Here is a 16,906-nt window from a genome sequence, read left to right on the forward strand (position 1 = left end):
AATATAGCTGATCTTTATACAAAGATCAGCTATATTAGTATAAGCTCACAATACTTTGCGTCGTCAGGGCGCATTGTCAGCCTGTAGGTCAGTTAATAGGGACAAATGGTTAAGAACCTTCCAGTAAGATGGCTGGGGTGTTTCCAGTGAATTTATTCAATACTTCATTAACAGTTTGCAAAACGTTACAGTATACAATAATGCTAAAAGGATAACACAAAAGCCCTGAGGGCGTGTTTCCAGTGTGGTCCTATGCATTCAATCCATCAAGACATATAAACACATACTGTACATTATTGTACAATAAATCATCAATAGTCTACTAGGAGCAGTAAAAGTATATTTACAGACTTTTGGCGAGCTAGAAGACTTGTCCAGTTGCAAATCTAAACACTGCAATGTATCTGGTTTTCTGGTTAGTGGTGCAGAGACTGATGAGAGAATAAACCCCTGATAATAAAATCAAAGTGTAAGAACCCATTTGAATGTGTGAGTGGTAGACTGCAGGCCGTTCGTTGACACAACATCTGGTACAAGAATCAACAGTCTCTGACTGCGGTTCAGTGGCCACGAGTGAAGAAGGCCAGATATTGAATAACCACCACCAGTGTTCAGTATGCACACCTGTTCACGTCTCATCATCAGTATGGTTACGAATACGTGCCATCCAAGTTACACTGTCTATTATGTTTTAAAGTTATTATACAAAATACAAGTTGTCAGGACACAGAGTCATGCCCTTGCCTGCTCACCTGTTTGCCTTCTAAGCAGCCTTTCTTAAATCCTAAGCGGACTGGGGTCCCTCACAGGTCTGAAGGCCTACTCAGGCCTAGCCTGATGTCAGACAGAGTGGGCGGGTCTATTGGCTGTAGTTTTTTCCCCTCCTTTTCCATATTGTTTCATAAATCTTTATCTCACAATTGTTGTGCGTTGCAGCACCACGCCGATGTGCTATTTTCAGCTAAAGCTTTCCACACAATAAGGATTCTGGGGTTTAAGTGGTTTCAGTTGAACTGTGATACTGTATATTTGGCCAAAGACAAATGGGCTGCCGTAAAGCCTTGTTCATACTCCAGAGAAGGTGAAGAACAGTTCACCACGGTGTCGTTTTCTAAGGTCATACTAGGGTGAAGTGAGACTTTAGAAAACTACCCAGCAGTGAACTGCTCTTCACCTTCTCTGGAGTATGACTGTGAACGAGCCTTAAGTAAGACGTGTCCTCATAGCAAAAGGAGACGATTTATCACTACGCAAACACGGCAGAGTTTTTCCAGTCCGAGTGCACCAGGAAGCCGGTGAACGTGCTGTCCGTCTTGCTGCTGGAGTAGAAGCCGCCGTACTCGCCCAGGGCCATCTGCACCCACACCTGGTCCCCGGGGATCAGGTGGAGCAGCGAGCCGCCCGACAGCGAGGCCGGCTTGGGCCAGTTGCCGTAGAACTGGAAGTAGGAGGCCACCACGTGGCCGTTCTTCATGATGTCAAACTGCAGGCTGGAGCGGTAGACCGTGGCGTGGATGGCGAAGTAGTACGTCCCGGGCACCCTGCAGGTTAGGTATTACAGGCCTGTCACAGTTGTCACACGTAATCGATCGTCCTAATCGTAAATCGTTATTTGAGATGTCGTAATTATTTTGCATAATCGTCATTTGTCATGATCGTCATAATCGTTTGCATGTTGAAAGATTTTCATACATTTTCCAATATTTTCCCAAAATGGCAGAGATAGCCGATATATGCGTTGTAGATCAGCTATTTCCGCAATTTTTAAAGTAAATATTTATAGTTATTTGTCATACATGCCCGGAGCGATTTTTGATTACGAAGCCTTAAAAGGCCAAACAGAAATGACATGTTTATTCATAATGTTCAAATATTCAACGCTAACCTTTTTTTTATAAATACAATATAAATTTGTCCAATCTTATATGGTACAGTTATGTATGTTATTGTTAACACAATATAACTTATACAATTTGGGTGGTTGTATTTTTGTATCCCTGTTCTTCTATTGAGACATTTAAATGGTGTCAAAGGTCATGTCTCACCTCGACACAGGATCTGACGGTATCCCGCGAGCAAGCAGGCAGGCTCTATTAGCTAAATGGTAGACATTTTCATCCGGGGCAGAAGAGGAAAGCTTTAAATGTTGTCATGGTGACAGCCCTACCTGCAGGTGAAGCGGCCTGTCTCTGCGTTGTAGTCGCCCTGTTCGTTCAGCGAGACGGCGTCGAAGCGGACCGCGTCGCTGGTGCTTGCCACGGGTACAGGCATGGTGCGGGCCTCCGACAGCTTGGCGCTGAAGGCCGATTTGGGGGCCACGGCGCACTCGCCCGCCGTCCCCTTGTCGCCCTTGTGTCCCGCGTCACCGTGGTCCCCCGTGAGGCCCCGGTCTCCTGTCTCGCCTGCGACACAGAAAAATCCGTAGTTTTGGCGCAGTCACAGACTTTGCTAGTGATTGTAATTTCTAAGTGTTATATGTATTTTGAACATTAGGCGAAAATGGACGATCTACAAGCTCACAAACCATCATTCACAACATGACATGTTGTAGAGGGGGGGAGAAAGGGGTCAAGTATTAGACCCAGCTGTCATTGAAGAATATGGTTTAAGAGGTTGAAGCTTCAATCTTTTCCATTTTATGTCCGATCTCGACAGAGAAAATGCTACGATTTTCGCATCTACATAGTGTCCAATCAATCCAGTTCCAGTGTCTGGGGCTATGCTGCTGTAAACGCTGTTTCTCTGCTCGAATATTCTTCAATAAATTGATAATCAAACACCTCAACCTGATATTAATGTCTTCCATTATAATCACCTCTCTCTCCTCTGTCGCCCTTGTCTCCTTTCTCTCCGGGGGCGGCATCCCGCCCGTCGCGCCCGTCTCTCCCCGGCTGACCAGAGCTGCCGTGGACCCCCGGGGAGCCTGGGATGCCAGGATGCCCCGTGCACAGGCTGGGAGGGATCTTGTTGTCGTCTAACTGATCGGAAAAGTCGACGCACAGAATGAGGAGGAAGTGGAACAGAGGCAGGAGTCTGAGTGATGTCATGGCAACGGCACTGTTGAGGGAGAGAAACAAAGGATGGGATGGATTTGGAAAATATTAATGTACTTACAACAGTAGATTACAGATACAATTTACAATTGATATTTTGGCATTTAGCAGACGCTCTTTTAGCAGACGCTAAATCCCTAACTTCTTTTAAAACCGTTCTGAAAAACCACTTACAGGCGGCTGCTTTGCCAAATGTTCATCCCAGAATAGGTTCATGTGGTTAAAGTTATAGTGCACTTACTAACTTATCAGAGTAGATCACTGAAATGAAGGAATCAAACAGTTTGCATTAGTAGCTGACAATTTTGGGAGAGTATTGAGAACTTGTAGAGCACAGTCAGGGATGCAGAAGCTTCCCAAGGAAACCTTCTGTGGAGAGATTTCAGTATATCTGTGTTTTTGTTAGTACAGGTGCAGCGTTTCATTCAGCTCCAAGCATGTGACTCACTTTCCTAGAGCAGTGGTTCTCAAACACAGACTCATGACCCATTTTGGGTCACTTAATATAGTGCCCTGGGAGCAGTTAGGGGTTAAGTTTCTTGCTCAAGGACACTTGGAAAACATACTTAGTCGGAGGCCTTAGGGTTTTTTTCGTACTAATCAGTCTAAAAGCGCCAGATTTTGCACAGATGTAACCCAGGGCTTGCTCTAATGATTTAGCTAGGGCGCCCGAGTCGGCAATCTTCGGGGTCACCACAGCGGCCAAATCAAGTTGGGCTCCCATCGACTTTCTATACAGGAGGAAAACACCCAGAAAAACAGTTTTTTTCTGGGTATCTAAGTAGGATGTGAGGGGTCTAACTAGGGGTTTGTCATGATGCTGAATCCATTGCAAGCATTTGTTTGGCACAAAAAACATTCCTTGGGCTACAAATGGCCCAAGAAAAAGCCAAAACTGATGAAACTGATCACTAAACCATCGTTTTCTAGCAAAGGCCATCGGGATCGGGACTCGAACCCACAACATGCTGTCAGGCTACACTGAGCCTAGAGAAGGTAGGTTTTGATTTTTTACAGGGGCCAGTACCAAATTGCAGCAACCTGTCAGTGCTCTTTTAGAGCGGGTTTGAAGAATTCACACTTCTTTATGACTGTTGGTAGGGCATTCCACACTTTTGTTGCATAGCAGGAGAAGGAATTTAACCCCTTGATTGAGCCAAATCTGTGTTGAGCATGATTCGTGGAGCTCCCTCTGGTGTTGGGATTGTGAACGTCTTTGACGTGTGCAGGATTATATTGTCAGCAACCTCTGATGTGTTTTCAGCAACAAAAAGAAGAGAGACACAGGGAGGTATCATGACTTTTCTATAATCACAGTAAATATAGTTATGAGAGAGACTAACAGAGCGTAGCAGAGTGCCTCAGTTAATCCTGTTGACTCAGCCTGCATGCAGCAAAAAATGCATGCACTCTCACGTCCTCTGCTTCTAAACACATAAGGACAACAATGATATTCATCAAGTGAAGTCAAAGTAGAAATATGAAACTTAATATTTAAATCCATATCTCTGTCTTTGTATATCTTCCTCAATGTCAATCTTAATCAAAGTAGAAATATGAAACTTACTGCTCAAATTTAAATCCTTATCTCTGTCTTTGTCTATCTCCCTCAATTTCATCTTAATCCTCTTCTTTATGGAGGCAAGATTTCAGAAATATTCATCCATCACAACCCCAGAGTATTTGGAAACGTTTGGGACCCCTCAAGTTTGATATTGTATATTTTCGTGAATTAATACCCTACAATTTAGGCATTTTGTCCCCAAGAATGCTGCTTCCTCATTGGCTAAAAGTTACTCCAAGATCGGGAGTGAGTCTGCAGTTCTAACTGCAATAGGAGAGTTAGTTCCATAGAGCGCCCTGCCAAAAGGGAGAAGAGTCTGAGACGTGTGGACCTACTTGATCATACTACAGCATCACACAAAGGCATCAAAAGTAGCAGATCCACAGACACAGGCTTGAAACACGGCGTGAAGCAACATGTTTCTAGCTTGTGGATCTGCTACTTTTGATGCTTTTGGACACATGAGGTTTCCACCTGACAGACGATATGATGATGTCAAAAGACCAGTGAAACTGACTCTGTGGAAATCTGTGGAATATATAGCACAATATAGAAACATGATTACTGTAGGCCTACTCAACATTCTAAGAAAAAGTGGTTTAGAATTTGTCTTACTGACATGCATCCTCAGAATGATTCAGGTCTTATGCACTCTATTACTCAGAGCTTTGTATTAACATTTATACAGATCAATTCTATTCTTATTACTCATAGCTGTGTGTGTGTGTGTGTGTGTGTGTGTGTGTGTGTGTGTGTGTGTGTGTGTGTGTGTGCGTGTGCGTGTGCGTGCGTGTGCGTGTGCCATAACCATTCAATGACAATGAATGGCTGACTCAGTCAACTAAAGTTTTACGCATTAGCCGTTTCCCAATACAATAATGCTCAGATTGTCACTCGAAAAACCTACCTCACGCACATTACTCTTGTGGGTCAGGATGAGGTTCAATCCCTGGGCTTGAAGTGTCCAGTTACATTTTAAGCTTGTACTGTACATCTTCTGTTTATGCCAAATGAGAACAGACAAACATCTCAGCATTATAAACTAAACTGACTGGGGTGAACTGAGCAGGAAGTCTTCCAGAGTTAAAAGAATTCCACAGTCAACAGTAAGTCTAGTAGTAACTGCAGCATGGGAATGATCACATTGTGACATAAGTAACATGTCATAAAGTGATCATAACCAACCATGGTCAAGTTACAATTAGACTTACTGTTGACTGTGGAATTCTTGTGGAATAGAACCAAACTCAACTTATCATTGAGGCTGGAATTTAAGCCACAATGGCTGTTGAAGATGATAATTGTCACTTAAAATTCCTGAACTGCCTGAGGAAGACAGCAAGGTTGAAATTCCTGATCGTTCCTATTATTTATATATATATAAATATAAATATGAAGATGTACAAGTTTATATATGACGTCATCAACTTGGTGACCTCGCTAACAACAAGTGCTACCTGATATAAATAACAATGTGAAGGTTGGCACCTCGACAGAGTGCCAACTTGCCCACCAACATTAAATACATACAGAGCACCGAACAGCACCGATCGCAGTACTGGCTATGGGCTTAATCAAAGAAGGACACCGACATATGTACCCAGCTGATCACAGTACTTGCACGTTCTGCTGGCGCAAGTAACTAGACTGCACTCTGTCGAGGTGCCAACTTGTTTAAGCCCGTAGCCCAATCAGGGACCAGGATTTCCGGCCAATGAGAGACCAGCATTCCTGGTGATGCCAGTGGTGAGGGCACCTCATGGCGTACAAGTAGGCCGTACATGGCCTACTTATGCACCAGGCGCAAGTTGGCACCTTGACAGAATGCATTCTCCAAAAGAACTGAGGAGAATATTCAACACAGTTACTTTCTGCATCAGATGGAAAGGTGGACAGGAGGAGAGTGAGAGAGAGAGAGAGAGAGAAAGGGAGAGAGAGAGAAAGACAGACAGAGAGGTTGGAATGCTGTGTCAGCAGTGTTCGAATGAGCAGAGAGAGGACAAACAGTGGATAGACTAAAGACAGATTTACATTTAGTCGCCCATCGGTGTTGCACAATGAAAACAGCCAATCCACAAGCTCACAAAGCAGTGTGCAGCCGCCTGGCAACTATCTGGCTCCAGCTGCTGTCTGCTCTGCTGCCCCACCTTTAGTATGATCATAAACAGGCATGTTTCCAGTGTGAATGTTTATGAAACACATCATGTCTCTCTGAGCCGGTACCATGTGTAGCTATAGCTAATACACAACTACCTCCACATGTCTGATACGCGTTGACGGTTGACCTGACCTGTGACACTGTGGAGGATTTATATTATGGAAGTATTACACCTTATATTGTTAGAGATTGATTGATAGATACAGTAATAGTTCCTGGACACAGACACAACTTGTCATTTTTTTGGGAGGAGCAACGTGCCCAGAAGGGGGTTTCCTTGTCCCAGATGTCTTATTTCTCCCAAATCAAATGCTGCCTCTGTATCTTTTCTTATTTGTTTTATTTGTATTGCTAAGTAATTTTTATTATCCTATTTAAAATTCCTAAGCAATAGCAAAGCAATTAAGCAGGGTGCATTTCTGAGTTTAAATCTTATAGTAGTGCATGTCAGTCACATTTTGCTTTCCATGCATAGTCCTTTAAATTCGGATTTGGATAAAACAACAGAGGGATGGGGCCGGGGGGACATTATACGAGTATACTGTACTTCATAAGAAAAATATAATCCAAAATACGTATGCCAGGATTCATGTACTTAAATATATTTTTAATTACATTTTGATCTTATCAAACATACCACACAGTCTATATTTCCCAAAAAGGGAAATTCAATTCAGTCCTGAAATCAAATCTGAAATTAGCCTACTCATCCCGTTCTGTTTCCATGCAAAGTCCTGTAAACACAGATACATGTAGCATAACTCTCTGCATATTCATAATCGTACTCAGACAGGTAGCGTCCCTGAACTTTGACACCTGATTTGCATTATGAAGAAAGACTCCAGAACAGAAGTAACTCACCAGATGTTGTCCTGACGCACCTCTGGAGCAGCAGTTTGCTTTCTGTGTTGAAAAAGCAGTGAAAGTCCTTCCTCCAAGACCAGAGCAGACCAGAGACAGTCTGGCTGTCGGGAAAAACTGAGGAGCCCAACTATTCTGGGGAAATGGTAATGAGAGCCAATTAGAAAGCAGGGAGGGGGAGAGGGGTGGAGGACAGAAAAGAGGAGGATTAAGAGGAAAGAAATATTTGGTGTTCTTCCAGCATAAATAACCGATAAAAGCACAAAAGCAAAAAACTCAAGCACACTGGGGACAGGGAGTGAAAAGACAGAGGAATTAGACAAATACCAGAGGGAATGAATGATGAAAACTATGTAGAGTTACATAAGTTTGACCCCAGAGGATTTCTCCAAATCATTCTCCTCAGAGAGGAGAGATCAGAGGGGTTGTGGTCAGGAATGATGTCACCACTAATGTACCATGGTTACAGGGGCTGTCTCACTCCCACAGAAGAGTATGACAGACAGACAGACAGACAGAAGAGAATATATACAAAAATACGGTAGACAAAGACAAAGTATTCATATTTTGATAATAATTGTTTTATTTTGACTGATGCTAGGTTCATGGCTTACTCGTGATCCTAGTTTACTGAGGCCTTACCTTCTGCATTTGATGTGTTTACCTTGCTTATTGTAAGGTAAGAGCGTCTGCTAAATGCCTAAATTGTTCACACGCACGCACGCACGCACGCACGCGCGTGCACACGCACGCATGCACGTGCGTGCACACACACACACACACACACACACACACACACACACACACACACACACACACACACACACACACACACACACACACACAGCTCAGGGTGTGAGTCGACTATTAGACACTCATGTGTCAAGTACATAGGCTACAATACTAGTAAGACACCTCAGGGCGACATGCGACCTCGACCTCTGGCCAGTGATGTATATCGGACCAGTTACCCATATATGGAGACCACTGCATGATAGTAAACAATGTTATGTCAAAACATACCATATATGGGCATTACCAAATATGGGCATTCCCAGATTGTCCTTAATATTAATGCCATTGGGACAGGGATCTCCATATATGGGCATAAAACACATGTTAATTAGTAAAGCCAAGCAGGGCCATGGAGAGTTAGGGCCTGGGGGTACCCTAACAGGGCATCATCTGGGAATGCCCATACTGTATATGGACATTTTATTTATTTTATGGGCTTAATATTGATGACATCAGCGATCTCCATATATGGGCATAAAAGAGATTATGTTAGAGTGGTTCCCATGACATCACACAACATATACAATATCTTTTATGCCCATACATGGAGATCCCTATCTGAACCAGCCACACAGATATGGGCCATGTGTTGGCCATCTGGCCAGTGACATATATCGATGACTTCAGGGATCTTCATATAAGGGCATAAAAGGGATTCTGGGGAATACCCATATATGGATAGGTGATGTCACCTGTGATATCACAGGCTGTGATGTCACAGTGATGTGTCCAAGGGAACCAACCCATAGACTGTAAAAATGTGTAAACACGCACACAGAGCTGTGACATTTCTCATGGTAAACTGCGACCTTCGGTCACAACAACAACAATACAATACATGAGTAATACAATGGAGGAAAACTCTGTAGCATTATCAACAGTCAGGAGTGGTGGTGTCAGGGGACAGAGGATGCTACTATACTGTACCATGGCTGTAGTGTTGAATATTTGAGAATCATGCAAATTATGATACTATTATTTGTCTGGCCTCATTTATTGTCACCACCAACTCGCAGACATAAGTGTTAATGTGGCCTTCACGAGTAGAGGAAACTATAGTCTATATTCAAGGTAAATATAGGCCTCAAGGACAGGCTCATAAGGGGGTGAAACCCCGTGGGTTGCATTTGAACATTTTCATTTCAAGGATAATAATTCCCTTAGGGGTCCATTTGGTTCCATTTGTACATTCTCAGAGTTACATAGCTATGAGTCCATTTGGAACCCCCTCAAGGACAGAGAGGGTCCCTGCATGGACTATGTAGTTCAGTTCAGGTTTAAAATGACCGTATTTGATGATAACACAGCTGCCTGCAGCTATGATAATAATGGGTGTGCCAATGTAGACTGAGGCCTACCCCTGTTGTATCAGTCTGTACCCCTTGTTAAAATCATGGATTAAAAATATAGTTAGGTATTGTTATCTTTTTGCCTTTATTGATAGGACAGTATACTGACAGGAAATGGGGAGAGAGAAGTGACACGCAGGAAAGGTTGGTCGGGATCGGGAATCGAACCAGCAACACTGCTGTCAGGCTAGTTGCTATTTTCAAAAGACTTTGGTAGGTTTTATACATTTGAAAAATGCATTTGTGCCTTTTTACTCAAGTAAAAGAGACAGACTTTTACCTGTATCAGAGCAAATTTCTAAATTGCAGTAGGCCTATTGCAACTTTTACTTTCACTTTCTCTATGTCAGTGGCCGACTGGCCGTTTAAATAACAAATGTGAGTACTTGTTCCTCCACTGTTTTACAGGTCTGTAACAGTATAGTCTGTTTTCTACGGCTAAGCACCAAGCAGCACACCTGTGACTTGTGCTAATCAATCACAACTAATCAGCTGATCAGTACCAGGTGCATGATTGGCAAGGCAACATGTCCACGGAGAAAGGAAGAGCATGGCGTTACAGTAAGTGTCAAGACTTTCTATTTGTTTATTAAACCCTAAAATGTTTTTATAGTTTACTATTACGTGCATTGGTACAATGAAGTGTATTATTCTTAAACAACTGCACAGCGTCCTGCGTGCTGCCTGAGTTTGATTGGTCTTTAAAAGGATTTCATGAAAGTAGTCAGTTAATTTAAATGCCTGGTGCATCCAGTGCAAAGCGACCCTCTAGGAAAATGGAGAAGTGTTGGATTATTAGTTCTAACTTAAAAAGGTTTTCAGAGCAATATTTAGCTGTAGGCTAAATGACAGCGTGTGTATGTTTACATGACTGATGGCCGCCATGTTGGATATGGCAAAAACAGTGGTGGAAAAAGTACTCGCATTTTTAAAGTAAAAATATCAGTACTGCAATATTCGAAATAGGGCAGGCTACTGTTAGTAAAAGTCTGGAATTCGCTTAGGTCTACTTGAGGAAAAAGTACAAAAGTATTGGCATCAAAATGTACTTTAAGTACCAAAAGTAAAAGTACTCATGCAGAATGTCCCATTTCAAATGTACAAACATCTTCTGGTACAAACATCTTCTGAAAATAGCAGATCTACAAATAGCAGATCTACAACAAACTCACAATGCATTGCATATTCACGACACATTGTGAGCTTAAGATCATCTATTTTCAAATGGCCAAAATATAAGTAACACGTAACTAAAGTGTTCAAATAAATGTACTGGAGTAAAAGTAGCCTACAATATTTCAGAGATGTAGTGGAGTAGAAGTAAGTGTTGGAAATTGGAAATACTCAAGTAAAGAACAAATACCTCTTAATTACACTGCTGTGATTTGCGGTTCTTTGTGAACATGTAGATCTGCTTTTTCAGAATATCCAAAATCAGGCTTAAGTGATGCTAAATGTTGGTTATATGATATCCCCTCAATACGACCAGAAATTCACATCAATGGACATCATTACTGTAACAAGATTGGCTAATCCTTTTCTTAATCTGTTGTCACACACAATTAAATTACATTTTCTCAATTCAAAGGTGCTTTATGGGCATGAGATACGTTTTACAAGTGTAAAACACAATAAAAAACATTTAAGAAAATAAATAAATGGGGAAAGTATATACAGTTGGAGAGGTTATGTTATTGTTAAACGTTCAACAATGTACAACCTCCACAGTTGTACTGTACTTGTACACAGGAGTCCGCTTACTGGGGTTTTAGCACTAAACCCTGTTTTTATGGGTAACCGTGAACGTAAAGGGGGGGCTCTTTGAAACTAGACCCCTTGACTTTTCCTTTCCATTTGAGTCTCTCAAACATGAGGGACTTCACAAGACTCCTGTGGAGGCAATGGGCTATAACTGAAACTAGCTGGAGCAGCGCCGACATGGTTCCAATTAGAATCACCATGTGAATCAGCACTTTTCTGGGTCTGGTGCAATAAACGGCCTGTTGCCATTGAAAAAGCACTGCTTGAGAATTTACGGTAAATGTGGACCATTTGACAAACTGCACGCCCCAGGGACCACAGCTGGGCTCAATAATCTGTGTGCGGGAATAATAGGAAGTGTTGTTTAGGCCAGTGGTTCTCAAACTGGGGCTCGGGACTCGGGACGCCCCTAAATTATTTGGGGGTGTCCTCAGTTGATTAGTGCAACATTATTTTCTCACCCAACAGTAAACAAACCAACATACACTATAAGTATATGCAGGGTATCTGCCCATTTCTAAAGTTACAATTGAATGACTTTTAAGAGCTTTATAATAACAAATTGGCCAAATTGTCAAATATGACTTACTTCAATTACTGTGAAAATAGCTGATCTACAAGCTCACAATGCTTTGCGGATATTTTTACAATAATTATCTGTGGAACTGAGTCAAACTAAATGTAATTCCTTGGCATGAAAGAATTTGAGAACCCCTGGTTTAGGCAGTTATACCAGGCTTTAAATAAAGTGGTCAAATCAAAAGGTTAGGTATAATGTAGCACAATTGATAGTACTGAAACAGAAACTATAACGCATTTCTATTCTTTTTTTCAGCTGCTGCACACAATTGAGATGGAGAGAGTGACTGTACGGACTAAAGAGGACACGATGTATGCCTCCATGCAGCGGACATCTGAGGAGTTGGAGAAATGCCAACAGAAGCTCCTGGCCTCCCAGGACGCTTTGAGAGACACCGAGGAGAAACTGGAGAGCCGTGAGGAGGAGCTGAGATCTTCCATGGAGGCGCTGGACTACTTGAAGGTACAGGTGAAACACCCCAGTGAGGTTTAGAATATCGTTGCTGTCGGGCAGAAAACTCTTATCTACATATTTTAACCTTTTTGTTTTTCCGCAAAATAACGCCCTGCTTGATCATACTACAGCGTCACTCGAAAGCATCAAAAGTAGCAGATCTACAATTACAACGCGGGCGCGAAGCAATGCATTTTGAGGTCCTGAAAAGTAACTGTTTTGGACATACCGTATGAGGTTAACATCCGACAGAAATGATATACTATGAGTCCTCTTTTTTTCAGGCCAAGGACCCCTTAGCTGAGAGATACATGAAGCAGGGACCCCCACTCTATAACATTGTGTCGCCGATTCAACTCGATAGATTTCATTGATAAGACTGGTTAACAGCACTATCAGTGTTGTGTAAAATGTACAGTCACTATTTATCCCCTGTAGTTATATTGGTAAATAGTGCATTTATATAGCGCCTTTATCCAAGTTGCTTTACAGACATTGTCACGGACACATTCATACATTGATGGCGGAGGAAACCATGCAAGGCATCAACCTGCTCACCGGGAGCAACTAGGGGTTCAGTCTTGCTCAAGGACTCTTTGACACCAACTCTGGGGGAGCCCGGGATCGAACTAGGGACCCTCTGTGTTCTAAGACGGCAACTCTACCCCTGAGCCACTGCTGCCCCTGTGGGCTTTCATATTCTGTTATGCTACAAGAATGACTGAGGAATATAACATGCATTTTGTATTCTCTCAGGACACTTTGAGAGACACCGAGGAGAAGCTGAAGAGTCGTGAGGAGGAGCTGAGATCATCCCAGGAGGAGCTGGGCGACATGAAGGTGCAGATGAGGGAGACCAGCGAGGCCCTGGAGGAGGCCCTGACCACAGTGAGCCAACAGGAGCTGGAGCTGACCAGACTGAGAGGTGTTGTGGTCACAGACATAAAAACCTGATACCTCTTTCCCCCCTGCAGTTCAATAGAGCGTTGTGGATCCCGGGGTGGGAGGGCAGCTTCCGCATGCGTCACAGAAACAGAGGTTCGGTAGGCCAGTGTGATCTAGTTAGGCCAATCAGTGGCAGCTAGGGGCGGGTCTTTTCGTAACACGGGGTGCGTTTGAAAAAATAAACCACCAGAGTGCACACCTGTGCCCAAAGTTCCTATATCCAGGCGAACGTCCCCTAGGTTACGAAAAGACCGGCCCCTACCTAGATCACGCTGGCCTACCGAACTTCTGTTTCTGTGACGCAGGCGGACGCTACCCTCCCACCTCGCAATGCACATGCCCCAGAGCCGAAGGTTTACCTTTCTTTCTTTCTTTCAATTAGACCTTTTTAGACCACACATCACACTTATGAAATGTAATATGACATGTAAACAAATTACCAGCAATAACTTGTCAACCTTTTTATCATGAATTGACTCAATATAAGAAATAAGACAATTGGCTCCTACTCAATTAATTGAGTACAAAGGACCCCAATGTAAACAAGCCATAGTGCTGTCTTGGGTTTAAATCCTAGTTGGTAAGTAGACCTTGTATCCGTACGGTCCTGTGCTTTTAATTTCCTATGTGCTTATCCTGCTAATAAAGTATTCAATCAATCAAAAACAGGTGTGCTGAGGAGAACCTGGCAGGAAGGGGATGAGATAGCGGCCCAACTGGCTGAGAGACGCCTGCGCTCTGAAGACGCCGTGAGCAGGACGCAGCAGGAGGCCCTGGGGCGAGTGGAAGAGCTGAAGACGGAGCTCAGCTCCTTGAAGGTGTCCTAGAACAGTGGTTCTCAGTCTGTGGGTCGGGACCCCCAGGGGGGTTTCCAAATTATTTTGCGGGTCCCCAGATGATAATGTGAAACATTGTTTTCTCACTCAACAGTAAACAACCAACATAAGAGTATAGAGGGTATCCGCACATTTCTAAAGTGACAATTTAAGGACTTTTAAGAACCTTTTAATACCTAAAAAAAAAAGTTTTAACATTGGCCATATTGTCAAATATTAGAGGCTCACATATTGTGTCAGTCTCATGTGGTCTGTCCCTTTTATGCCCATATATGGAGATGCCTGATGTCATCAATATTAAGCTCATATCTGGGAATTCCCATATATGGACATATTGTGTCAGTCTCATTTAGTCTCAGCACAACCTCGCCCTTGAGGTGAGGTCGTACTAGTATAATGTATAATTCTTCTACACGATGTCCTCCTGGAAGGTGTTCACCAGAGAATTGCAGCAGGATCACGCCGCCCTAGCGGAGGTTCTAAAGGAGGAGCGGGCCCTGGCGTGCTCCCTGTCGGCGCTGCTGCACCGGGAGAAGTCTGAGGCGGCCGCGCGCGAGCGGGACCTGGAGGACGAGATGGAGGAGGTGCTGGGACAGCTGGCGGCCATGGAGGAGCAGGAGCAGAGGTGGCGGGACGCGCTGGCGGAGCGCCAAGGGGCGCTGCTGAGCCTCCGGCGCGACCACGCCGAGATGGAGAAGGAGCTGAACGACACCAGGAGGGCCCTGCTCGAGTGCAACAGGAGAAGTGAGTTGATGAACCTCCACTTGATGGCCATGGAGAGCCTCCGGGAGCACACCTACTCGCAGCACGCCAGGGGAGAGCACCAAGCGGGCTGTGGGACAAGCGGAGGACAGCACCAGGACCGCAGCACTGGAGGAGGAGGACATGCCAGAGGCAAGAGAATGTAATGGAGTAGAAACAAAACAATGGAGCGCGAACTTTTACTCACTAAAAAACAGGTGCTGGGGCAGAGCGTCATCCAAAATATAACAAAGTTGGCACACTGGGTCATGCTTCCAAAGCTTGAAGATGTATTGGTTCCTTTAAACAATGTTTTAATTTCAAGGACCCCCATAACCCCATAACTCTACGGGTCCATTTGGTTCCAATTGTAGGCTACATTCTCAGTGTTACAGACGTGTTAAGGAACCATTTGGAACTCTTGGGGTCCCTGGTGCTGTCATTGGACGTGACGTTTCGAGCCATCAGTCCAATGATGGTGTAAAAAGGAACCAATAAATCTTTTTATTTGACCCCCCCTTTGTTTTCCTCTGGGACCACAGTCTAGAATCCTGCAATCTGAGTTCCCAGAGGTCTTTTCTTCTGCCACTAGGTGGCGAAAATAAGAATCCTGTGATAATTTAACTCTGAGAAAGTGTACATGTACCTGTACATAGTCTCAGAGTTAAAGACTCATGAACCTAACCCACCAGTGGAGTATCCCCAGCTCTGGTCCAGAGCGTAATGCTCTGCAGGGAAGCAGGCTCAGATACATGACAAGGAATTCCACTGCCCTACGAGGGCTCGACTTCAGTAAAAATAAACGAAACTACTTTGCTACTCCCCTAAACAAAGGCAGTTTTGCGTTGTTGAAAGTCTGTGGTGGGAAACCTCTCAGCACCCCACCCACTCTGTAAAATACACTATTTTTGTCATGAAATAAATTGCATCCACCTCGACCGCCGCAGTTGAGTATTCTTATTTCCGGGTTGTGTCTGCGGCGATGGAGTTGGATGCATTTTATTTTATGACAAAAATAGTGTATTTTACAGAGTGGGTGGGGTGCTGAGAGGTCTCCCACCACGGAGAATGGGCTTTCAACAACTCAAGACTATCTTTGTTTAGGTGAGTAGTGAAGTAGTTTTGTTTATTTTTACTGAAGTCCTCGTAGGGCGAGAGACCTCGCCAACGCTCTGGACCAGAGCTAGAGTATCCCTAGCCGAGGTCAGGGATTGGAATGTAACCAGTTGGCCCCATCTGAAGGTTATAAGCCACACAGCTGATTTGTACCTTTTTGTTACAGGCTTGTTGCGACACATTGTGAACTTGTAGATCTGAAATAATGGGTGTGCAGCAAAGTACAAATCAGTCCTCATGCATGCAGTATATCTCTCCATTTGCCAGGGGGATTCCCAGCAGCGTTGCCATATACTCTTATTATAAGTGACTTATACTCTTATTATAAGTGACTTAGGTTTTTTTTTCTTGTAAAGTCGATTGTAAATATTGTTAGTTGTGCGTTGTGTTATTATGGGCTTGTTTCTTTGTAGTAGTTGCTTTTTGGGCTCGCTTAATGTTGTTGAAATTGCTGGTTCTCAAACATTTTCATGTGTAGGACCCCCCAAATTATATTATATTGTATTTGGCTGCAGATAATCACCATCTGAAACGATGGCCAGGAAGGAACCCCCATACAAGATTTGTGTATTTAAAATGTTTCAAAAACATTCCAAAGATTCTTTATGAAAATAGCCATTTTCAAATAACTGTGTGGTAATATTTTGATATATAAAGTATACTCTATATTAACTCCTTTTCCTGGGGACCCACC

The 16,906-nt window shown here is 43.5% G+C and overlaps 1 protein-coding gene across 1 annotated transcript; it reads right to left on the reverse strand.

Annotated features, from left to right (window-relative positions):
• Window positions 1-250: 250 nt before the first annotated feature.
• Window positions 251-7,698, reverse strand: c1qtnf5 (C1q and TNF related 5). The gene is made up of 4 exons (XM_080731631.1): window positions 7,637-7,698; window positions 2,816-3,057; window positions 2,168-2,402; window positions 251-1,541 (listed from the first exon to the last, which is right to left on the reverse strand). The coding sequence occupies exons 2-4, from the start codon at window positions 3,045-3,047 to the stop codon at window positions 1,247-1,249; spliced, it is 762 nt and encodes a 253-aa protein (XP_080587757.1). The 5' UTR covers window positions 3,048-3,057; window positions 7,637-7,698; the 3' UTR covers window positions 251-1,246.
• Window positions 7,699-16,906: the final 9,208 nt, after the last annotated feature.

Source organism: Nannobrachium achirus (assembly GCF_963921795.1).
Source record: "Nannobrachium achirus genome assembly, chromosome: 8".
NCBI classification, from domain to species: Eukaryota; Metazoa; Chordata; class Actinopteri; order Myctophiformes; family Myctophidae; genus Nannobrachium; species Nannobrachium achirus.

Excerpts from the sequence above, each read along its gene's own strand:
- c1qtnf5 (XM_080731631.1), bottom strand. The coding sequence starts at position 3,047 with ATGACATCACTCAGACTCCTGCCTCTGTTCCACTTCCTCCTCATTCTG. Across the intron at positions 2,403-2,815 it reads GGGCGACAGAGGAGAGAGAG|GCGAGACAGGAGACCGGGGC; the intron begins GTGATTATAATG and ends TCTGTGTCGCAG. Across the intron at positions 1,542-2,167 it reads ACAGGCCGCTTCACCTGCAG|GGTGCCCGGGACGTACTACT; the intron begins GTAGGGCTGTCA and ends CCTAACCTGCAG.